Below are 24,620 nucleotides of genomic sequence, written 5' to 3'. Positions count from 1 at the left end.
TTTAACAGAGTCCCCAAGCGACAGCACAGCCCTGCGGTTCCCGATGCACTGAGTTCACAGAAGGCCTAGCTGCCACCAACTCTGACACCAGTAAGGCTCCCAGAGGTCACTTACCACCTTGGATGGGGGCTTGGGTTTTTGCTGAAGGGCTTTTCTGGCTTTAGCCGCAGCTGCTTGTGCTTGGTGAATCCGCTCTGTCAACAAGAGTGGTTAAGGTTCAGCAAGAGTTTAACCTCAGCATAGCAAGGATAAGGATTCCATGACCTTGCTGGTGGCCTCACCAGGGAGCTAGATAGCTGCCTGTACATCACTCCCATCCTGCCTGAACATCACTGAAAAGCAAAACGAAACTGGGGGGAGGGAGTCAGAAGCACCCCTAGTCAACTCAGAGCCTCACACACCGAACTCCTCCTCGCTCCGGTCTCGATGCAGGTAGATCCACAGCTTTCGCCCAATGTCGTATTTCACACACGGGTCTTTTTCATAATGCAGCCGATCCAGTGCCCCACTCACTACTGTGTTCACCTGAGAACCAGACCAAAGGGGAAAAGAGACAAGTCAGACTTGGACACCAGAAAAAAATCGCTGGGTGTTAAGTCGCAGCCGACACACACATCCTATCTCAGCCTGGTGGCAGTACTGCCAATGGCTCACTGTATCTCTTGGCAAAACAAGATTCCTGAGAGACTGAGCGGTCCCCTGCAGGAGCCGGGAACTAAGCAGCTGTAGAAGAAGCTGAAGTGCAGAGTCAAATCTGTGCTCTGCTGACTATAGGTCTTAGGTCATCACCAGTCACATTTCTCAGGATCTTCTCCTTTCCTCTTCTTCATTCAGTTGAAAAAAATTATTACACTTTATATTTCCTTGTAAGTTTCCTTACAAGGAACTGGATCCTGGAACAAAACAGTCACGATCTCTTTTCCATCTTACCTGAGTGCTGGTGACATCTGGTGCGAGGAACTGGGAGTCCTTGAGCAGTTCGCAGATCTCTGCCCGGGTACCTTCCCCGTTAGGCAGCCGGGCCGCAGCGTCTCGAACTGATAGCATCGGGAAATGGACAGTCCAAGAGTCAAGCAAGGCTGCCAGTGACGAGCACTGTCCCTCTAGCCTGCTCTCGTGGGGAGTAGCTTGCTGAGTAGGTGTCTCTTTGCTTTAATCAGACTCAGCGTTATCATCTATTATGACAGTAACGGGGCAGTGTCCTGTACTCTTCACACCTGCAGCCAACACTAAGGTCCATCAGCTCGGGTGGGAAAAAGATTCATACATCTGACTGAAATTTAGCATTTCCTTCAGGTATGAGAAAAGGTAACAAATCTATTGGCAGCGATGTGATCAGAAATCAAATATTTTCATATCACATCGCAGCTGCTGTGGACAATTTCCCATCACAATATCATTTTTACTTATCACTATTTGAAAATTACAGGAGATATAAGACCTGCTGCTGGAGGCTGTCATTTAATACCATAATAAAAAACATTTATTTCTGCATCATAAATTTAACATTCTGATAAATACTTTAATAAAGACTGGTTTTTGCAACCCTACACATTTCATTTTATGAATTTAAAGACAAAATCCTGAGACAGGATTCACTACACTACCAAAGAGCTTCATGGCACAAAAAAGGTTAAAAATCTCATCTTAAACAGAATCAGCCTGGAGAAAGCGAATTCCCAAACAAGCTATTTCACTGGCCTGTGAAAAATTCCTGCATGAAAATAAATGTGAGCTCAGACATCAGGGAAAAAACACTGATTCCTGGCATTAGTCTCTGGGGATAGAATTCTCCCTTCGTTTCCCAAATTCTAAGGCCTCCTAAAACTACATCGGACCCTTAGAGCTCTTCCAGGGGGTGAGGGAGAGACAGCTGGTTGGAGAAAGAAGGAATCCCTGACAAGAGACAGATGACACATACCAAGAGACAGGATGGTGACATAGGCAGGCCGGTCAGAACGCAGCAGGGAGTGCTCCCGAGCCTTGTTGAGTGAGGTCTCTTTGTCAAAAACACCCTTCACAGGCCCTACTACAGACTCGAAGCCATGCATGCGAAAGGTGAACGCCTTATGGGGTTGGCTGTATCTGTAACGCTCCTACCAAGAGAAACCAGACAAGGCCCTTAAGTCACAATCAGTGGGGTTCTTTCTAATGTTCTCATACAGTAAAGGGTCAGCCTGGAGAGACTAAGACAAGAAAACGGGGTATCCCACTAGGAATACCACAGCCAACCACAGTGGGAAAAGGATCATCTCGAGCCCTAATCACCAGCAAAGAGACACAGAGAAAAATAGAAGTGTATTTTACTGTCTGGAAGAAAAGCCCATCGAAACATTTCGCATTCCCTTTCCTCACACCAATTCCACCCCCCAGCAAACAATCTCAACCAACAGAATATCTAAGGTTAAGGGTGTGAGTTTCCTCGAAGAATTTGTGCTCAAGGAGACTCAGGCTCAGAGCTTTCTCTGCATGGCCCCACAGATGAAGTGATTTTCACTGGGTGCTAGTGATCTCTTACCTGCTCCTGAAAAACTCGTTTCTCCTCCCCCGTGCTGGGCCGCACCACATAGTCCGTTCTTCTGAAATATAAAGGATTTTGTATCATCACCCTCCATCACCTTTTCTCCAGTACCCAGAACAGAACAGTCCTTTGCACCATGAAAAAATGTCCCTTCATTATTACTCTGTGCCTGCAAAGGTCAAAAGTCCACTTTCCAAATCCTACCAAGTAAGTCCTAGATTTCTGAAAATTACTGCAAAGGTCAAAAGTCCACTTTCCAAATCCTACCAAGTAAGTCCTAGATTTCTGAAAATTACTTAGACATCCAGAAAGTTACTACATAGGTGAGAAATAGGCTGATATTTTTACGTTTTCAGTACTACTGCTAAATAAACCCCATCGAATGGCAAAAAGAAAAAAAAAAAATTCAGCCTTGGAGGAACAAAGGACTTCAAACTGTAACATGACAAGGATGGTTTTTCTCCTCCCAAGAGAAACGGAGTTCTACACCCGTTACGTAAGGCAACGGTCCTGCCACATTCAGCTGGCCCTCTGTGCTGGTGTTCAGGGTCCTAAAGAACCATACCACAGCATCAAAGCAATAAACTATCTAGAAATAAATTTAGCAAAGGAGGTGAAAGATGTGTGTGTACACTAGAAACTAAGAATTTGACTAAAGAAACTGAAAACACACACACACACACACACACACAATAAATGAAGATTGCCTATTTCGTGGATTGGAAAAATACTGTTAAAATGTACATATTACTGGGGTGCAGGGGCGGCGCAGTCAGTTAAGCATCTGACTCTTGCTTTTGGCTGGGGTCATGATCTCAGGGTTGTGAGATCGAGCCCTGTGTTGGGGTCTGCACTCAACAGGGAGTCTGCTTGGGACTTTCCCTCCTCTCTGCTGCTCTTCTCTAAATCTTAAAAAAAAAAAAAAGTCCAATTACCCAAAAATCACCCACCAATTAATTCAGTGTAATCTCTAATAAAACCCCAATATCATTTTTCACAGAAATAGAAAAAAACAATCCTAAAATTTATATGGAACCACAAACAACCCCAAACAGCTAATGCCATCCTGGGAAGCATCACACTTGCTGATTTCAGACTTTATTAGAAAATTGTAATAGTCAAAATCGGACAGCACTGGCATAAAAACGGACACATAAGCCAATGAAACAGAATTAAAAATCAAAAATGAACCATCATGTATATGGTCAACCCAAAGGCTCCATATTTGACAATGCAGCCAAGAATAGTCAACAGGGAAAGGACAGTCTCTTCGATAAATTGCATTGGGGAACCTGGATAACCACATGGGAAAGACTGAATTTGGACCTCTATCCTATACCACTCACAAAAATTAACTCAAAATGAATTAAAGACTTAAACCAACACCTAAAACTGTAAAACCCCTAGAAGGAAACATTATGACAGAGGCTCCTAGACACTGGTTTCAGCAACAATTTTTTAGATATGACACAAACACGCAAGCAATGAAAGTAAAAGTAAGTGAGACTATTCCAAATAACATCTTCCACACAGCAAAGGAAACAACAAAATGAAAAAGCAACCTACCAAATGAGAGAAAAAGTTGCAAATCATATATCAAAACCACAATGAGATACCACCTCACACATGTTAGAATAGCTTTTACCAAAAAGATACAAAATAACAAGTGTTAGCAAGGATGCAGGGGAAAGAGAACTGCTGTGCACTGCTGGTAGGAATGTAAACTGCTTCAGCTGCTACAGAAAGTATAGGGAGATTCTCCAAAAGATTAGATTAAAAAAAATTAGAACTATCATATGATGCAGCCATCCTACTTCTGGGTACTTCTGAAAGAAATGAGATGACTACCTCGTGAAGATAGGCACACCTTTGTGTTCGTTGCAGCCTTATTTACAACAGCTTCAACACAGAGGCAACCTAACTGCCCATCAATAGATGAACAAAGAAAACGTGGTATGTCATCCATAAGACAGAATATTATGCAGCCATAAAGAAAAGGCGGCAATCCTGCTATTTGCCAACAGTACAGACGGGCCCACTGCACCAAGCGAAAAAAATCAGACGAGGAAGACAAATACTGTATGACCTCACATACGTGGAATCTAAAAAAATGTCAAAGTCACAGAAACGGCATAGAACGGTAGTTATCAAGGGCTGGTGGGTGGGGGAGATGGGGGGAGGCTGATCAAAGGGTACAAACTTCCGGTCAGAAGACCAGTAAGTTCTGGGGATCTGACGCACAGCATGATGTCTACAGTTATCAATACTGTTTCATACACGGAGAAGTTGCTAAGAGAGATCTTAAATGCTCTCACCACAAAAAAAGAGCTGATAATTATGTGACATGATGAATGTAACTAATACTACAGTCATTGGTTCATAATACATACGTGTATCAAATCACCATGCGGTACAACCTCAAACTTACACAACAGCCTACGTCAACTGTATCACAACAATGCTGGGGGTGGGGGTGCACGTCAGACCGAAAACGGCCACATGAAATGACATGATATAAACAGCTCAGGATTAGTGGTCAAGAGGCCTACATTCTAGACCAGGTCCTGTCACTAACCTTCAGCAAGTCACTTAACCTCATGCCTCAATTTCCTCATGGGCAGAATGAGACAGACAGTTCTGAAATGGGGAACTGAACAATTCAGGGAAAGGAGTGTGCCCTCCTACAAGGTGGATCACAACCCCCTCAGAGACTCTACTATGCAGTCCTCTCCCCAATTCAGGACACTATGCTCAGAAGGCCACTTTTACTGATGGGAGGGTTACCCTTCTCAGGTACTTTATGGCTGGGAAGAATCAGCAGACAACTAGGAACTCTGAAGTTCACTATGGCTCTACCATACTTAAAAATGTCAGCAAAACAAGGAACTACCTTAAACTGTCATTTCATGGATTACCAGCCATCATAAGAGTATTATACTCACACCCGAGGAACAGGTGTTGTGGCATCTGAACTGTCTTCATTTTCTTGCTGGAAAAGGAAAACATAACAGGTAAATAAATTTTGGCTTTAAAGTTAAGGACTCCAGAAGCCCAGCAAGAAAGATTTGGTTATTTCTTAAAAACTGTACCTTACAGAAAGCCTGGTCTTTGGTTTCTAGCCACAGCTGGAAGAGTGCAGCTAATTCCTTTTCATTATCTTGAGATTGACCTATCAGAAAAACAAAAAAGGCAAATAACAATAATGGAGATAAAAAAACAATCTAAGATGTTACTGAAAATCTCACCTTCTCCTTACTTGCGGCCATCAGGACCTACAGGGCAATGGTCCTTTGCACTTACTATCCCGTCAGCCTGTACGGCCTTGACCAGCATCTGGATGTTCCCTAAGTAAATCACTCATTCCCTAAGTATTCGCTGAGTAGCCACCATGTGCCAAGCACTGCAGGCTAGGCAGGGTTACGCAGGGACTCAGTCTCTGTTCTCAGGGAGTTTACAGTCAGGTGAGAAAAGAATACACATTAATAAAATCTCAAAGGAGAAGGGGTCACAAAGGGTATCACGGAAGCATACCCTAGGACATTATCCTATGCTCAGGGGGTGGGGGGGTCAGAAAAGGCTTCCTCTCGTTAGTGGGGCAATACAGGCACTGTACCAACTGGCACAGCAGTGGTGGCCCCCAGGCAGGAGAAAGGCTTGACCCCCTTGACCTGCCTACAGAGATGAGCACCCCCGCTCCGCAGCCCCCTCCCCATTAGTTTGTTCCAGCTCCTGCGGCATCTTCCATCACATGACGGTGCCTACCTGTGTCTCCTGCCCAGACCAGAAGCCACAGAGACTACCAATACTTGGGTCTGCATGGAGGGAGAATGCAGCCCCCCAGGGCCTACCCTTTTCAAAGGCAGCTGCGACGGCACTTCGGGGCCCTCCTACCTGCTCCCACTAGTCAGGCACGCTACCACCATGCCCGGAAAGAGCTGAACTTTCTTATCCTGGAAGCTTCCTATTCCTGCTCTGCCTTCTAGAAATGCTCCTTCATCATCAGTTTCCCTACAGCCTGATCCTCTTCTCCCATCACTCCTTCCACATCCTTGGTCGGTGTGAAGCCCGCTTCTCCGCAGCCCTACCTTGGGATGCGCTGGCTACCTATTCTCTCACAGCCACATCCTTCAGTGTGGAGCTCCCCTTTGCATCCCATCACTGATGCCATACTATTTCTCCCCAACTCTTCTGAAAGTCGAAGTAAAAAAGCCTGGTCCCTAAGGCTCTTAACGTCATCGATCCACCTGTTCCACCCTGTCCCCTGCTTCTCACAGCTACTTACCTAGTCACTCCTCACAGAGCACTGCCCACCTGGCCCCTCACCAGTCCACTTCCTGCCACCACACTGGGCAACTGGCATGTCATATACGGTACAGCCAGCGTCCAAACCTCTTGGTTCTGTCCTCACGACGTCCTCCCTCTCCACCCCAGCCCCTCACTCCCGCAACCACCTCTGGACACTGCCATTACCTAACTATTCCATGCCTAATCCACTGTTCCTCATGGATGCCTAATCCACTGTTCCTCAACCCTGACTACGCACACATTAATAATCACCTGGGAACTTTTAAAAACACTGAGGGTCTAGTCCCACCCAAGCCATCAACCAAAACCTCTGTGGGTAAAACCCAGGCATCAGTGTTTTTAGTTCCCCAACTGCCTGCAAGACACAGAGCTGAGAGCCTCGGTACAACCCCCACCTTCTGCTCCCTGACCACCACCAGCCAGGCTTCTTGCTTGCTCAACTTCTCCCACAACACATCCCTCTGACTCAAGAGGACTGAGGGTCCATGCGCACCTGCACTTCTCCAAGGCCTTCCATCACACTTCGCTCACTCTTGGGTTCAGGGGGTGCCCATCCCTTCAGTGGCACTAATACCTCCTACCTCTGCTGCTGCCCCTGAAGCTCCACTCAAATTCTAAGCTGTCCACGTTCTCCAAGCTTTAACTCAAGACAGCTGAGGGCTGCCAAAGAGGAAACACACCAAAAGGCCAAGAATACCTCTGTAAAGGGCCACAGAGCAGCCTCCGCTGGGCCTCGACACCGGCCGGCCATCTAACGTGATCTCTGGTCAGGCTAGTCTCTCACGGCTGTAAGGACTATGTCCCCACCCTCTCAACCTCCCTTCCCTCTCACAACTGCACCTCTCTCACCTCCGATTTTTCACAGAAAAGCCATCAGACCAAACCCCCTCAACACACCCAACAGCCCAGCGCTGGGCGTCCACCACTTCCTCCTATAGTAAGAACTGCGCTGTCTCCTGCTAACCAAGGCCAATCCCTTCCCCTTTCCACAGGGTTTTTTATGGTGAATTTTCCCTTCTCTCCATTATTTCCAATCTTCTTATCACTGTACTCTTAACATCAACATTTAAACTCACTCAGTTTCTCTCAATGAAAAAAAAAATGCCTCTCTTGGCCACTATCATCCTGTCCCCTGCTAAACCTCTAAAAAGATGTGTTTAGATTTATGGTCTCTTTACCCAGAGGTGTGAAGGTAAATGTTTAACTGACCACAGCAAAGCGGGCCCTGACTGGGAGCATCTGCAGATTTCCAAGGGATACAGTATGGCAAGGGATCAGCAAAATGGCCACAAGCTTAAAATCCTTATTATCTGGTCCTACAAGCTCTGCCAGCCCGGGGGGAGGTCCCCCTCCAGGCTGACTCCGAGCCAGCAGCCTGGCAGAGTCAGCAATCACGGGTCACCTTCAACTAGCCACTGCCCCTGATGCCCACCCTGGTGAGGAGTCACCATTTCTTCCATGTCCTCAAATCCACGGCTTCACCTCACTGGACCTTTCAGGAACAATCAAGGCTAACAACCGCTCCCCACTTCCTGACCGTGTCCTTCCCTGGCTTCCAAGATTCCATGATTATTTCATGGTTTCCTCCCAAGCCTGTAGCCACCTCTGCATACGCTCTCCTGCTCAGCCTGCTCGGCCTCCGAGCTTCTCAAGGCTTAGTCAAGGCCCTCATTTCCCCTCACGTCATGCTTCCTCCCTACGCCTTTGGCTGCCATTACTGTAGATACGCCAACTCTCTGCCTTGACTCTCCCATCTGGATTCTAAACCCACACACCCTACTGCCTACTCAACGTCGACACTTAAATACCTCGAAGCAGCTCACGCTCAGCATGCCCAAAACTAAACTCAAGGTCTCCGCCCTCACCTGAGGAGAGACATCCTCCACAGCTGCCACCACAATGAATGGCATCTTCACCACGAGGTGCAAATCTAACACAAGTGATGTTTGACGGCACCCTCCCTTCACTCCCCACAGCCAGGCATAACCAAGTCCTACGGTTATGGACTTTATCAAACTTGTCCATTCTCGCTCTGTAGGTCCCGAGTATCCTCATCTCTAAGTGGGCTTATGTGATCTTTTCGAATCGAATCTTCCCTGGCCCTGCTGACCCGCACTGCTCGCTCCACATGGAGTGCTCTTCCCCTCAGCCTGCTGAGCTCCTTCCTAGGCTTCGTTAACATCTCTGCTAAAACGTTCCTTCCTCAGGAAGGTCCTCCCGACTCTGCAGGATATACCAACACCTCATCATAAACTTCCATCCTTTCTGGTACTTTCCTTTTATAGAATGTGTATGTTTGTTACTTCACCTGAATGTTTGTTCATTATATACTCTAGCACCTAACACGGTGCCTGACCCCTAAATGGTAAATACACTTTATAAGGAATAAATGAACCTACTGCATTCACAACCTTCTGCCCATCTCTCTCTTCACAGATCACTCTGTGATCTGGGGTAAAAAGAAAGGTTAGTGAATTTCAGTAGGAAATCAAGATGGCATTTTCCTCTTATCACCATCATCGGTTAATAGTCACCGAGTTACGTCAGGTATATAACACTACAACTTAGTGAGAGGGACTTTGTAAATTTAAAACAAAAATAAGAATCTTGCTCCTTGGAAACAGCACATTCAGTGCCGTCTGACATCTTGTTGCACGTTATCCTTAACAGAAATCCCACTGTTAGGAAAGAAAATAATTATACTATGAAACATTAATCTAAAAGCTTACGCACGATTAACATAACTGTGGGTGCCACTGTAAAGTACCCCCCCAGACTGTAATCCAATCCGTGCCACAGGGCATCATCATAGGAAGGCCATCCCACCCCAGCTCGGGAGAGCCAAAATCCAGGGGAGGGATCAAACCTCGATTCTGAGATACCAAAAGAGTCACAAAGGACTTCTTTTTACTGAACAAAATAAGGCATAATATTGTTTTCAACATCCTACTGGACTGTAAGGACTAGAAGGCAAAGGCAGCTGAGCGGGGGAAGTGAGACAATGAGAAACACTGCTACATGTGGGCAGAATGAATTACTCACCAAGCAATTTCCACTGCTGGGTTTTCTCTTTGAATTCAACAAACGGAGAGAAACTGGAAGGTACAGCTGCAAGACATGGACCACATGAACAAGTCACACAGGTCAGAGAGAGTGCAAAACTCAGAGTAACTGCTATCCCTAAGCTCTGAGAGAACTTGTGAATGTTTCATATTGGATGAGGACAGCAGAGGCCCTCCCCACCCAAGGCACAGCATTAGGCAAAACCATAATGGATTTAACCAAGAATGCTGCAGTTTACAAGGAGAATGAATTAAAGGGGGAAAACACTTGACCCTAAGGAAAAAAGTACCTTACCACGACTTTCCCCAGCAAGATACTGCAGGGCTGGTAACACCAACTCTGCCCAGTTGGGCGCCGCAGAGAACCAGCTGTTAAGGGAGCTGGCTGGAGAGGACTGCCAATCCAAAACCCGTTCCTCCAGCTAAGGGAAAATAAAGCCAGAACCCAGTTAGAGCTCTGTTCCACACCAGCAATGCCGCGGCCATGCCACAGCATAGTCACAAAGCAAGTTAGCTACAGAGCTTTGGGAGGGACCCAGAATTCTTCTCCAACTATAGATTGTTAAAAAGTTTTCTACAATTTGAAAATTGATGTACATCTGAGTTTTCCAAAACTCTTACCATAGGAAGACTAGCCTGCCCCTCTAGCAGCAAGATCTCTAATAGAAGGGAGAAGAAACTGGAAGATATTTCATTGATTCCAAGGCAAGGCTTGAGGTCTTCAAGAGGCCTAATGAAGGAAAAAATATGTAAGAACCATCGAAAAGATGGTTTAACACATCCCCAGATGGTTTAGGCCCTCTAAACCTTCTAACAGTCACATGAAAGTTCAATAAAGGACCACACTATACACATTCCCTAACAGGTGCCCTGGGACTCTGGTCTTGCAGGTTCAACACCCAGTGGCTCATTCCAAGCACCAGTGCTGGGCACACCACAGGTTAACCGTTCACCCCCAAGCAGGAGTCTCCGCTGCTCACTTACTCCTCCTTGATAGCAGGTATAGCCAGCGGAGAAGGGGCCTGTGAGAGAGGTGGGATCCCGTCGGCACTGCTTAATGGTTCGGCCAAATCCTCTGCCTCTGATTTGATCAGTTTTATTTTTTTCTTCTTTTTCTCCTCTTTTTCCTTAACCTTTTTTTTAAGGACAGCCAAGTCATACAGAGCTAGGAAGAAAAGACACACAAATCACAGAACTACATTTTCTATCAGGAAGTGAGGGTCTTATCTGCATATTATTTTCCTAACACCCACCAGTAGAAGAAGAGTCTTAAGTCATAAAACATTTAGTTATTTTTTGCTTTGTTTTTTACCAGACCCACTGAGAGATCTTACAGATTAATTTTAACACCTATTAAAGAGTCAAAGATCTGCTGTACTGATTTTATATTCATTTTGCACCTATAAATCCCCAAGAAGCAGTAAGAAAACACAGGTTATCAGCAGGAAGGAAGCTGTGGTCCCATTTATTTACAGGCTCACATAACGCTAATACCACAGTCAGATGACGTCTACCTACAGCGGACATCATTTACCTGCTAGAGAGCCCTTCCTGCCAGCGTTTACTCGAGTCATGATGTCATTGAGAGTCAGGTCCCCTGTCAAAAGGTCCGGATGATCCTGGATGTGATATTCAGAGACTGTTACAGAGGCCCCGTAAGGAAGCTAAAACTGATTTTGCCAATTTACGTAGATACAGTCACGCATTGAATGCACTTGAGGAACTCAGGTGAATTGAAAATATATGGAGATAAAAAACTACTGCCCTTCAGAAAGAGGCATAGAACCCACTTCCAAACCTTCTATCGTATGGTAGATAGAAAGTTTATAAAGCTCTTTCGCATTCCTCATCTTTTGTGCTCTTCAAACAGTCTTGTTAAGTATCACTATACAGTCTGAAAATGGGGTTCAAAGGAGGTCAGGGATTTGCTGATTTCCAATGCAAGACTCTTCCCATCTCCCCATCTGGCCTTAGATGGACTGCCCTTCCTTCCTCCCCTATGCTCTCTGGCTTGGCTTTATTGGCATTACCTTGATTGGTGACGTAACAGAAAGAGTAAAAAGTGGGAAGCGAGATTGGAGTCCTGACCTCCTAGCTGTGGTGCCGAGAACAAGCTCCTTAACTTCTCTGAATGCAAAATGGATATAAGGATCCATGGACCAGTCTCGCTATAAAGATTAAATCAGGTGCCATGTTAAACATTTGTCTTCCTCTCACATCTTTGGTGTTAACTAGCCCTACGGTTGCTCCTGCCCCCTAACAGCGATAGAAAAGGAAGCATAAATGATACGGTGACTCCCTTCATCTCCCGATAGCCAATCCAAAGACACTGAACTTAAAACCACTAATGAGCCACCCCAGCCAATCTTACTGGTTGGTGTTTCCGCTTCTCATGGTGCTTCTTTAACATTATCTTCAGGTCACTGTCCCCCAGTTCTATTTTATCTGAGAGAAAATGAACCAAACCACATGGACGAGGTCATTCACTAACAGTGCTCAAATTCAAGTCTTTCTGGTTACTCATGACACTCAAAAGTAACATGTTTCTGAGTTTCCCTTCTGACTCCCATGTACCACAAGCACGCACAATCTTGAAACCATCACAGGATCAATGCTTCAGCTTCTGTCTACACCAGTAAATAACAATGACCTCAGTTATATAGCTGCTCCCAAAAAACCTCAAAAGTTCTTTTTTTTTTTTTTTTTAAGATTTTATTTATTCATGAGAGACACCGAGAGAGAGAGAGAGAGAGGCAGAGACACAAGCAGAGGGAGAAACAGGCTCCATACAGGGAGCCTGATGTGGGACTCGATCCCGGGACTCCAGGATCACGCCCTGGGCTGAAGGCGGCGCTAAACCGCTGAGCCACCCAGGGATCCCCACCTCAAAAGTTCTTAATGTTCTTCTTCGATCTCTATGCTATTCCTATCCAATTAAAAGTTTTTCTCTAATTTCACAGACCTTCTAAAAAATTATTATGGTTCTGATTCTCTCTTGTTCTATTATTGAACTGTCCCTATGTATTGCTATTTTATCAATCTACTTTCTTTAGCCCAAAATACCACCTGAGCAGCTACTAAGGAAAAGTTTCAAAACAAAGGAAGGAAGGAATAAAGGCCTAGCTACTTGTACAAAAGTGGAAGTGTACAGAAACTTCACCCCATCTCCTACTTCTAGGGAACAGTGCTCCAATTCCCTGGCAGGTAAGAATCCAGTGCCCACCTCCCTCTAAGGGAGCTCTCAGATCTATGTCCTGATCTCCCAAAACGTCCACAACATCACTCAGTTCTCACCTGCAGTTTTCATATCCGTAGTTGAAAGCGTGGGCACCACCCTCAGGGGCACCGCAGGGCTAGGAGAACGCGCTGGAGAGCTCGGAAGCCATGAGCTGAGATCTTCAAAAGAAAATTTTTCTTGTAAATCCAACGTGGCTGTGGACTCCAATAGGGGAGATTGGGTAAGTGGCCATTTGGGTTCAACAAGGTTAAGCCAACAACATGGAGGCCAGGGTTCCACCATTCCTTTCTGACCCTTCTCCAGACGAACTGGAGCACACTTAGGTCATTTAAACGGCTCTTCCAGGAAGAGAGACTTCAACAGAGTGATGGGGTCGCATTGCAGCAGGCCAACAGTCACTACTACTCTCCTGTAAGGGGAAAAGCAGTTCTCTCAAGTGGCACAATAGGACCAGAAGGCCTACTGTGGAGAGCCCTGCCATGCAGGGAGTCAACTCAACTAAACTCAAATGCCACTTAGGCATCAAGGGTAAAAAAGGTATGCAGTCACACCCCACCTAATAGGAACATCTCAGAGCCCAAAGACTATGGAGTTCTGAGTCCCATTATCCACCCCCCAAGAGAGACAACTGGGATGACTTCTTTCCTAGGAGATAAATGGCTACACCACTGGCTCCAACTGAACAACAAGCTGCCTGGCACCCCACGTGCCCACAGACACTCACCCTCCTCATCAGATGACAGGTCTGTGTCACCACACTCCTCCTTCACTTCCCTCAAGACCTTCAAGTAGCGCTGCTGGGTCCGCCACTCCCGCTCCTCAGGTGTGCGGGATGGCGAAGGGCGCTTCTGGCGGAAGGGCAGGGCTGGGCCACTTCGTCGGGCCATCTCCAGGAGGTCCTAGGAAGAGATCAGATGAGGATACACGCCGTCATCCAAAGCTTGCTCTGGTGCATTCCCCAAGTCTACGTTTCCTTCTCTTCACTGTTTAACAAGCTCAATCCTCTCCCTTTAGATCACCAGAGATGCACATGTGAAAACGTGTCCAAATAAAGAGTCTCTACTGATTACCACATGGCAAAACATCTTAAATCTGATTAGCAAACTGCTCCCTCAAGGATGAATACTTATCATACTGGACACCCAACTGCTTCCATAGCCAAGCTTAAAATCCACTTAAAACCACAACAATCGTGCCTCAAAGATTACCACACTGGGCCAGATCTCGGGGCCGTGAAGCCTGGTGCACTATTCATCCATCAGGGTATGTGGAGGCCTGTGTGCTCTCGCACATCAATTGCAGAGCCACCTGCTTCTCCTTAACCCATGATGGGGTCTCAAAGCCATTTGTTTACCTTGCTAAATACTGAAGCTATGATATTTCATCGGTTTTAAGAAACATCTTTTTCACATTTTCTCATCTCTGAAATCAGGTTACATCTTCCGATAAATAGGAAAGGATGATACAGCCTAACTGTGTCATGGCTTAAACTGATAACATTTTCTCCCTAGTGCTACCTTTTGTATTTGGTACCTGAACCACTTCTTGATGTCATGAGATCTGTGCATTCACTGTCCATGTCTCATATCCAGTTCCCAGCATTACTTACACTCCGGGAAGCCAGGATCTGCTTCAGCAGCCTATGGAAATACTGCTGCTGGGAGGTGAGGTAGCGCTTGTACTGGGATTTGAAGCACAGCTGTCGGTACTTGACCACTTCTGGGTTAAAGTGTCCATCTTAAAAGAACAGAGGCACACACACACATACATACATATGTTCACAGGCCAACAAATACTTAATATGTACTTAAAATCTGGTATTAAACGGGAATATAGTACAGAAGAAAAAAAGAACAGTCTATGTGAATGTGAAGCCAACAGTCCAATGGAGACAAAAGATAAACAGGTAAACAGACACTTTTTCTTAAGTATTATATGAAATCAATTTGAAACAACCGTAGAAAGGAGGGGTATATTCAGAAAAGGGATCTCTAAAGAGTAACATAAAATGAAGCCTGATTAAAGCAATTGTGGCAGAACATTAACAAAATATTGGTAGAAGTTATACAGATGTTTGTTATACTGTTTACCAACTTTTCCTATGTTTAAAAATTTTCAAAACAAGGGGTGCTTGAGTGGCTCAGTGGTTCAGTGTCTGCCTTTGGCTCAGGGTGTGATCCCGGGGTCCAGGGATCGAGTTCCCCATTGAGCTCCCCACAGGGAGCCTGCTTCTCCCTCTGCCTGTGTCTCTGCCTCTCTCTGTGTGTCTCTCATGAACAGATAAATAAAATCTGTAAAAAGAAAATTTTTTTTTCAAAACAAACAATGGGGAGGAAAATCAATGGGAATTTAAAAATAAGTAGTAAAAATGGGGAAAAGGCAGTAGAAACAGCCTGTGGCTAAAGCAGGATCTGAAGCAAGAACTCTGCATGTCCCAAACCTTGAGGAAATGTCTGTACAACTGACGCAGAGTGGGCTGGAGCTGAGGGGGGTGGATGACGCCCCAGGAGGCAGGAAGATTCAACCACACAGATACCTACAGGTCATGGGTGGAGCTGGATTCTACCCTAAGTGCAACGGAAATCATTTGAAGAGTTTAAAGCAGGAGAATGATGTGGCGGAGAGCAGAAGAGGATGAAGGAAAACTCTCGCAGAGGCTCCAGGTGAGAGGGGATGGCAGCTTCCCTCCACACTCAGAACAGAAGCTCAGGTCCAAAAGACGGCCTGTCAGGCCCCTCAAGATCTGTCCTGGGCTGCCTCTGGCCTCATTGTCCACCAGTCCCCAATGTGCTCCCTCTAGCCCAGGCCCACTTGCCTCCATGCTGTTTCCTGAACAGGCTGTGCACCTGTGTTCAGGCGCTTTCTCAAGGCCTTTGCACTTAAAGTTCCCTCTACCTGTGATGCTTCCTACCAATGCCCAGTATTCTCACGGCTTGCTCCCCCACCCTCATTAAGGCCCTGTCCTGGTATCAGCTCGTCAGAGAAGCCTTGGCCAACTACCATACCTACACCAGCTCCCTCCTGTCACTCTAGTCCCATCACCCTCATTTCTCTGAAGTACCAAATGCCCATAAGTATTTGCTTGTTCGTCATCTGTTTTTCCCTATCAGAATGTAAGACCATTACCATATTCTCAGAACCTCGAAGAATGTCTGGCACATATTAGCTGACTAGTAAGCAAAACAGTGGTTATGTGCACAGAAGTATGCAGACTTGAGATACATTTCTGAGGGAGAAGGGTAAACCAGCTGATAGTTCAGATATCGGGGAAGGATGGGGAGGTCATGCAGAGGTCAACTGAGCATGGTACCCTGATTGCTGGACATGAGCAACTAATATCATCACGAGATACTACCTTTTTACGAGATAAAAAGGTCAAAGAGAAGTCCTTTTCGGACATATCAGATTTGAGCAGCTAGGCCATGATGAAAACTGAAACAGAAAGACTGAAAAGCTAATTTCAGAAAGCTAAAATGAGGGGTCAAAGTACACCACCCTAGCACTGCCCAAGGTAACTAATAACAGCAAATGCTCATTTAGGACAGTCCCTGACAGTTCCCACTATGTAAGAACCTTGCATATATTAATTCATTTAATCCTGTAACAAGCCCATAAAATGAGGACACTACTAAATCCTCATTTTACGGCTGGAAAAACTGAGGAAGCGAGAAGTTAGTAACTTGTACAAGGTCACAGAACTAGTAAGAGAGGAAAGCAGGTTTGAGCCCAGGTAGTCCAGCTCCAGAGTCCAAGCTCTTACCCACCATGCTATGCTGCCTACTGTACAGAAACAGGAGCTGCGACCATCAAGAAACGAGCCTAGAGTTCAATGCCACTGATGCTGTTTGATATATACAAACTGCACTAACGTCTTGGTCTCTATGCTTCTTCAAATCATGTTCCTTCAGTCTTTAGCTTCCTCCACTTTTTGAAAGCCATTAAATGTTATATCTCTGCTAAAACATTATTTTGGGGCAGCCCGGGTGGCTCAGCGGTTTAGCGCCGCCTTCAGCCCAGGGCGTGATCCTGGAGACAAGGGATCGAGTCCCACATCGGGCTCCCTGCGAGGAGCCTGCATCTCCCTCTGCCTGTGTCTCTGCCTCTCTGTCTCCCTCTCTGTGTCTCTCATGAATAAATAAATAAAATCTTTTACAAAATTTAAAACGTTATTTTGGATATATTAAGAAAAATATTATTGAAATTAATCATTACAATAAAGTATCTTAAAATTAACTGCTGTTACAATTCTTTTTTTTGTTAAAGATTTTATTTATTTGAGAGAAAGAGGGAAAGAGAGCACGCACACACCAGGTTGGGGTAGGAGGGGCAGGCTCCCCTCTGAGTAGACAGCTGACACCAGGCTCTATCCCAGGACCCTGGGATCATGACCTGAGCCAAAGGGAGATGCTTAACCGACTGAGCCACCCAGGCGCCCCTGCCTTTACAATTCTTAATATGGCTACTGGAAAATTTTAATTTGAACACACAACTCATGTAATTTTTTTAAGGATTTATTTTAGTGTGTGTGTGTGTGTGTGTATGGGGGTAGAGTGAGGGAGAGAAGCAGATTCCCTGCTGAGTAGGGAGCCTCACATAGAGCTTAGTCTCACAACCCTGAGATCACCTGAGCCAAAAAAAACAAGAGTCCAACGCTTCATCAACTGAGCCACCCAGGAGCCCCAGCCCATGTAATATTTCTACTGGCCTGCACTGGGCTAGGTAACAGTGAGAAAAGAAGAGAGTAGTACCAGATGAAGCTGATGAAGCTGGGTAAGTGGGCAGGGGCCAGGTCACATACAGCCTCATAGGCAATGAATTTTATTTCAAATGACAGCAACTGTTAAATATTCTGAAAAGTGAGGTTTTAAGAAACTCGCTCTGGTAGCTACGTGGAGGTGGCTACTAAAGCAGCCCGGGCAAGAATCATCAGTGAAGAGATGATGACTGAAAGCAGGCAAGTACAGACGTAAGAACAGAGCCTCAACAGCGGTAACACAGACAGGAACAATGAGTGGAAGAGGGGTTAGCAAAGGAAGTAGGGGTGGGGAGAGGGGAGGGTGTCAAAGACAGAGGAGGAAACAGAGGCCAGGGAAGAGTCAGTGATGCAAAGTGGGGGAAAGTCTCAAGATGAAGAAAGTGGTAAAGACAGTAGATGTTGGGCCCTATGGGAGCACTTGACTGCCTCAGTCAGTAGAACATGCAACTGTTGATCTTGGGGTCATGGGTTCAAGTCCCATTTGGGTGCAGAGCTCATTAAAGATAAAGATAATAAAATTAAAAGGAAAAAAGAACTGTAGATGCTGTGCAAAGACCAAGTAAAGAACTAAAAACCATCTACTGGGGGGGAGGGGGAGGCACCTGGATGGCTCGCTCAGTCGGTTAAACAACCAACTCTTGATTTCAGCTCAGGTCATGATCTCAGGGTCATGGGACCAAGTCCTCACGACAGGCTCCACACTCAGTGGGGAGTCGGCTTGGGATTCTTCCTCTCTCTCAGCTCATCCTTCTCTCTCTCAGCTCTCATACTGTGTGCTCTCATACTCTCTCTTGCTCTCAAATAAATCTTTTTTTAAAAAAATAAAAATAAATAAAAAGCATAGGCTGGTTTGGAAATTACATGCTCGCAAAAGAGACATGGAAAATGCTCACTGAAATAACTGGTGAGATATGTATACGGACTATATATCAGATAACAGACTGTCAATGTTACATTTTATATTTATATACAAAATTTAAATACAGAAAAATTCTGTATTTACAGTATTTCTGAATTTGACCATGTGTTCTTATTCTTTAGAGATAAATGCTGAAAAATTTAGGGGTGCAACGTCTGCAACACTCTCAACTGGTTCAGCAAAAAATGACAGCAATAATATGTACAGAAATAAAAAGAGGGTAAATGTGGCAAAACGTTAACAGTTGGTGAGTCTGGTGAAGAGTACAGCTGACCCTTGAACAACATGAGTTCAAACTGTGTGGGTCAACTTACACTTGAATTTTTTACAGTCCACACTGTAAATGTATCATCCTTCTGATTTTAATAGCATTTTTGACTTTAAAAACACAATACGTAATGCTCATGACATATAAAGTATGTGTTAATCAACTGTTATAGCTAAGACTTCCAGTCAATACTAGGCTATTAAGTTTTGGAGGAGTCAAAAGTTTCACATGGATTTGTGACCAAGTGGGAAGCAGGCACCCTTCACCCCTGCACTGCTCAAGGGTCAACTGTATATAGGTGTCCATGATAAAGTCTTATGACTTTTCTGTATGTAGCTCAGATTTCAAAGTAACAAAGTCGAGGGAGACAAGAGGTCAGGGTGGCGTTGGAGCGCTCCCTGTGAGATAATCAAAGAAGAGCCACCAGGGAACAGGGGCAGAATGAATAAAAGGGACAAGTATGCAGGTCTTTCAATAAGCCTGGAGATAAAAAGGCAAATGACAGAGGACAACAGAGGAGACAGATGGTCAAGGACTTTTTTTCTTTAGTGTGAGACCCCTGAACACACCCATAGGCTGAAGAAGAACAAGTGGAGTGAGGAATAATCTAGAGTGAATACACAGGACGGAAGGGATGGTTCACTGAGGAAAAACGGTTCCAGAGGAGGTGAAGGATAAAGGATCAAGAGCAGAGGTTAATCTTAAACAGAAGACAAAACTCCTTCTTCCTCTGAGACATGTAAAGTAGGTCAGACTGGAAATGAATACAGTGAGCTGGGGTGCCAGCTGGAAACAAGAAGCGGGAAGTTTATGACAGAAGATAAAGGTATGAAGCAGGAAGCAAGAATTTGATTAGCATGTGGAACTTAAGGAAAAGGTAAATACTTAAAACAGAATCAGAAAAGATAACCAGGGACGCCTGCGTGGCTCAGTGGTTCAGCCTCTGCCTTTGGCCCAGGGTGTGATCCTGGGGTCCAGGGATCGAGTCCCACATCAGGCTCCCTGCATGGAACCCGCTTCTCCCTCTGCCCCTCCCCCTCTCTGTGTGTCTCATGAATAAATAAATCTTAAAAAAAAGAAAGGATAACCAAAGGTGAAAGCAGACTGATAACCATGGTAATGCACCTGTCTGCGGCAACACTAGAATTGAAATAAGACTGCCGAATGCTGACAGAGTGAAACCGCAGGAATCCTTCTTTGACATTCCTTGTTTGCATCTTCACATCACCATCATACTGTGTCGGAGAGAAACAGGCCAGCACAACAGGCAGTGCAAACAATACACAAGGTCCCTGACGTAACCCCTCTAAAACCAGGCAGGCTCTACTGGAAAAGATGGTTTATGCCCACCTGAGGCCCCTGGCTGCAGGGAAGTAAACCTCTGCCAACGACAGAGGAGAATTCCTCTTTAAACCAGTAACTCACCAAAGGAGGGAATGCTAGTTTTAAATGAGCTGAGATAATAAAGTTTTGCAATGATAAGCCTGTCCACTCCAGGCTTTTGTAGCTATCATGGTATCTAGTTTAACAAAACTCAAGGAGATGCACTCTACTTTCAGGGCCTCCTGCCAAGACAAAGTCACTCCAGAAAGGGGAGAAGAGGCTTCCTCTGCTCCTCTCAACTGAACGGAGAGTAATCTGTGGCTTAATAGTGGCCCCAAACCATTCTGCAGTCTCCAATGTAGTAACTGATTCAGGGCAAGGATAGTTAATGGATGTTAAACCACTGAGTAAAACCAAGGCTTTTGGGAAAGAAAACTATCACATGGTCCCAAATATCATCCTACATTTTTCCTTAATTATGAAGGTAAAAAGGTACTGTTACAATCAGTATGCCCGGCAGACACCACTTAACCAAGTGATCAAGCACATCATCAACACTGGAAACACCGACATTGCATACCTCCTAAGGTAACGTGGGAAAGAAGTAACACGTCCATCTAGTTTTCTTGGCAAAATGTTTGACCCAAATCTGATGATGAGGAAACAAGAACAATTCCCCAGAAAGCAAGATATTTTACAAGTGTCCTGGGCCCTTCAAAAGTATCAGTGTGTTTTTATGGAACCACAGAAGATCCCAAACAGCCAAGGCAATCTTGGGAAAGTAAACAAAGCTGGAGAGTCCATGTTCCTTTATTTAAAACTACACCATAAAGCTACAACAATCACAACACAACAGTAGTAGCACAAAGAGACACACAGATCAATGAAACAAAATAGAGTCCAGAAATAAACCTAAACTTTTAATACACTCAATTAATTCACAACAAAGGAGACAAGCACATACAATAAGGAGAAGAGTCTCTTCAATAACCGGTGCTGGGAAAACTGGACCACTTTCTTACATAAAACACAAAAACTCAAAATGGATTAAACACTTAAATGTAAGGCTGAAAATCATAGAACTCCTAGAAGAAATCACAGACGTAAACCCTTGGGACATCAATATAAGCAATAAAGCATTATTTTTTTTGGCTCTCTCCTCAAACAAAGGCAACAAAAACCAAAACCAAATGGAATTACATCAAACTAGAGAACCAAGGAAAGCAAAGGAAACCATCAACAAAACAAAAAGGCAACCTGTTGAACAGGAGAAAACATCTGCAAATTATATATCCAATGAGGGGTTATTATCTAAATTATATAAAGAACTCCAACTCAACACCAAAAAATTCCTAATAATCCAATCAAAAATGGGCAAAGGATATGGTTTCATGTGACCAACAGACACATGAAAAGATGCTCATCACCAACAAAATGCCAATCAATCAAAGCCACAAGATATCACCTTAACCTATGAGAATGGTTATCACCAAAAAGACAAAATAAAATAAGTATTGATGAGGATGTGGAGAAAATGGAACCCTCGTGCACTGTTGGTAGGATGAGAAATGTAGCAGCTCTGGAAAACAGTATGGAGTTCCTTAAAATATTAAAAACTGAGCTACTATAGCAATCCCACTTCTAGGTATTTATCTGAAGAAACCAAAAACACTAATTCAAAAACCATATATATGCATCCCTATGTATTATGTATTATTATGTACACAAGTCAAGCCATGGAGCAACTAAGCATCCATCAATAGATGAATGGATGAAAAGGGATATATGGATAAATAGTTTATGTATATAATGGACTACTACTCAGCCTAAAAAAAGAATGAAATCTTGCCATTTGAGACAACATGGATGACCCAGAGGATATGCTTACTCTTCCACAGAGTTAACATGTAAGAACTTGTACGGTTACAGATAGTAGCTAGATGTATCATGGTGATCATGGTGATCACTTGAGAATATACCTGAAAATCAGGATGTACACCTGAAGATAATATGATATTGCATGTCGACTACACTTAAATTAAAAAAAAAAAGTCATTGTTTTTGAAAGACAAAAGAAAAAAGGGCAGAGGTTCAGGAAGCCAAGAGATGTGTAACCCAAACACAATGCATGAACCTTGAATAGATCCTAAATTTAAAAGGAAAAAATAAAAGAGCCACTATAAAGAAGATTTAGGGAAGACGTGAGAATATTTGAATATGAGCTCTCCTATGATATTTGATCATTATAAAATTTCTTGGGTGTGATAGTAAGACGTGATGATATAGTAGAATGTCCTTGTTAGGAGATACATAAATACTGAAGTACTTGGCAGTAAAGTATCATGTTTTCTGCAGGAAAAAAAAGTATATGTGTGACATACAAATACACATATACACATACATATGTACGTGTGATAAAGCAAGTGATAAACAACTATTTTGAAAAATTTTTAAAGACTAGTCATAAAGAGTGCTTATACGACGCTAGTAATGCTTTATTTCTTGATCTGGGTGGTGGTTACACAGTTAAGTTCATTTTACAATAAATCAATGTATTTCTTGTGTAAGTTAAAAATTTTTATTAAAAAAAAAAAAAAACAGTCTAGGCAAAGGGTCCCACATGGTCTGAGTATCAATCAGTACATGAAAATAAATAGAATATACGAAGAAAGAAGCATTCACATAAGTGAACACACTCTTACTCTTCCACTGCTCTCAAAGACAGAATGCCAAGCTACGTACCTCGGAAAAGTTTCTGGGCAATGTGCAGAGGGTTCCCAAAGCGGAAGTTCTCCCCACTGAACAGGGCTAGGATGAGCTGATTTTGCTGCTCAAAACTGTCTTCAGGAAAGTGAGGCAGAAACTGCTGGAGGTGTTCACGCTGAGAGTCACTTAATACTTCTTGCCATGTTGAGAGGCTGACTACATCAAAGAATATCTCAGGCTAGGACAATCAGGAAAAGCAAGAGAAAAATAAACAACAGAAAAGCAAGCTTTAAATTTTTCTGTGAGTGGCAAAATATACACAACATAAAGTTTACCATTTATCCATTTTTAACTGTACAGCTCAGTGGTATTAAGTACATTCGCACTGTTGTGCAAACATCACTATATCCAAATTTTCAAGTTTGTTTAAACCAAAACATCACTGATCTTAATTCAATTCACAAATCTTAGAGATTAGCAATAACTACATATAAAAATCACTATCTTACACCCAACAGTAATTAATAATCCAAAGAAAAAATGACCTCAGTAGAGAGAATCTCATTTGGAAACCATTTCTACCAATAAGGGGTAGGTAGGATGGACAACTGAATTTAGTTTAAGACGAGAGGAAAGAAAAAGTTACGGAGGAAAGAACACGAGGGGTTGAGTCACCTGTGAAGAGTGACAAGCAGCAGGATGGAGTTCATTTTCAGCTCAACTATACACCGTTTATCTGTCTTGTATGTGCTGAGTACTAAGCGTGTATCTGTCTTGTATGTGCTGAGTACTAAGCTAGACTGGCATACACACTGTCAGAGCGGGAAACAAGCAATTACAATGTAGCCTGAGAAGCACTGGTGTATGTACACAGGAGCAGCCCATGTCCCAGACCCAAGGTATTGGAGAACAGAGAAAGTAACATTTAAAAGAGTTAAGGGGGCAGCCTGGAGGGCTCAGCGGCTTAGTGTCGCCTTCGGCCCAGGGCCTGATCCTGGAGACCCGGGATCGAGTCCCACATCAGGCTCCCTGCATGGAGCCTGCTTCTCCCTCTGCCTCTCTCTGTCTCTCATGAATAAATAAATAAAATCTTAAAAAAAATAAAAAATAAAAATAAAAGAGTTAAGGAATAAAATAAAGAAAAAAGAAAAAAAACAGTTGAAGCAGGAGAGTTAAAACTCCACAGAGCAGAGGCGTCTGGCTCAGTCAGTAGAGTATGCAGGTCATAAAGTTCAAGCCCCACACTGGGCATAGAGATTACTTACAGATAAACAAAAATTTAAAAATCCATAGAGCAAAATCATAAAAATGGAAGAATTACTATAAAAGAAAGGATAGCAATTACCTGTGGGTGTTTGAATGGTATTAGCAGCATTCTACTTCTTAACCCAAGTAGGAGCTACATGGCTGTTTTATCACTCCTTAAACTGTATATACACCATATATATATGGATTTATTTATATACTCTTACATGTGATAAAGTTCACTTTTCTAGTAACGATGACAGTTGAGGCAACATAT

At 44.0% G+C, this 24,620-nt stretch overlaps 1 protein-coding gene across 5 annotated transcripts in view; it reads right to left on the bottom strand.

Annotated features, from left to right (window-relative positions):
* NFRKB (nuclear factor related to kappaB binding protein) overlaps positions 1-24,620 on the bottom strand; it is a 38,774-nt gene that overhangs the window by 9,645 nt on the left and 4,509 nt on the right. For 4 of the 5 annotated variants that reach the window (XM_038535643.1, XM_038535644.1, XM_038535646.1 and 1 more), the window contains exons 4-20: positions 23,135-23,336; positions 14,736-14,863; positions 13,851-14,025; positions 13,183-13,320; positions 12,260-12,333; positions 11,423-11,507; positions 10,873-11,053; positions 10,510-10,618; positions 10,184-10,310; positions 9,869-9,934; positions 5,611-5,690; positions 5,464-5,510; positions 2,519-2,579; positions 1,922-2,096; positions 931-1,037; positions 402-525; positions 115-194 (exon numbers count right to left, since the gene is read on the bottom strand). In XM_038535643.1, the coding sequence (XP_038391571.1) occupies positions 115-194; positions 402-525; positions 931-1,037; positions 1,922-2,096; positions 2,519-2,579; positions 5,464-5,510; positions 5,611-5,690; positions 9,869-9,934; positions 10,184-10,310; positions 10,510-10,618; positions 10,873-11,053; positions 11,423-11,507; positions 12,260-12,333; positions 13,183-13,320; positions 13,851-14,025; positions 14,736-14,863; positions 23,135-23,336 (1,959 nt within the window). The remainder of the gene's footprint in view (positions 1-114; positions 195-401; positions 526-930; positions 1,038-1,921; positions 2,097-2,518; positions 2,580-5,463; positions 5,511-5,610; positions 5,691-9,868; positions 9,935-10,183; positions 10,311-10,509; positions 10,619-10,872; positions 11,054-11,422; positions 11,508-12,259; positions 12,334-13,182; positions 13,321-13,850; positions 14,026-14,735; positions 14,864-23,134; positions 23,337-24,620) is intronic. The other variant, XM_038535647.1, reaches the window with a different exon arrangement.

Source organism: Canis lupus, chromosome 5 (genome assembly GCF_011100685.1).
Source record: "Canis lupus familiaris isolate Mischka breed German Shepherd chromosome 5, alternate assembly UU_Cfam_GSD_1.0, whole genome shotgun sequence".
In the NCBI taxonomy this organism is placed as follows: domain Eukaryota; kingdom Metazoa; phylum Chordata; class Mammalia; order Carnivora; family Canidae; genus Canis; species Canis lupus.
The sequence above is the reverse complement of the archived record's forward strand: the minus strand, read 5'-3'. Positions and strand labels throughout refer to the sequence as shown.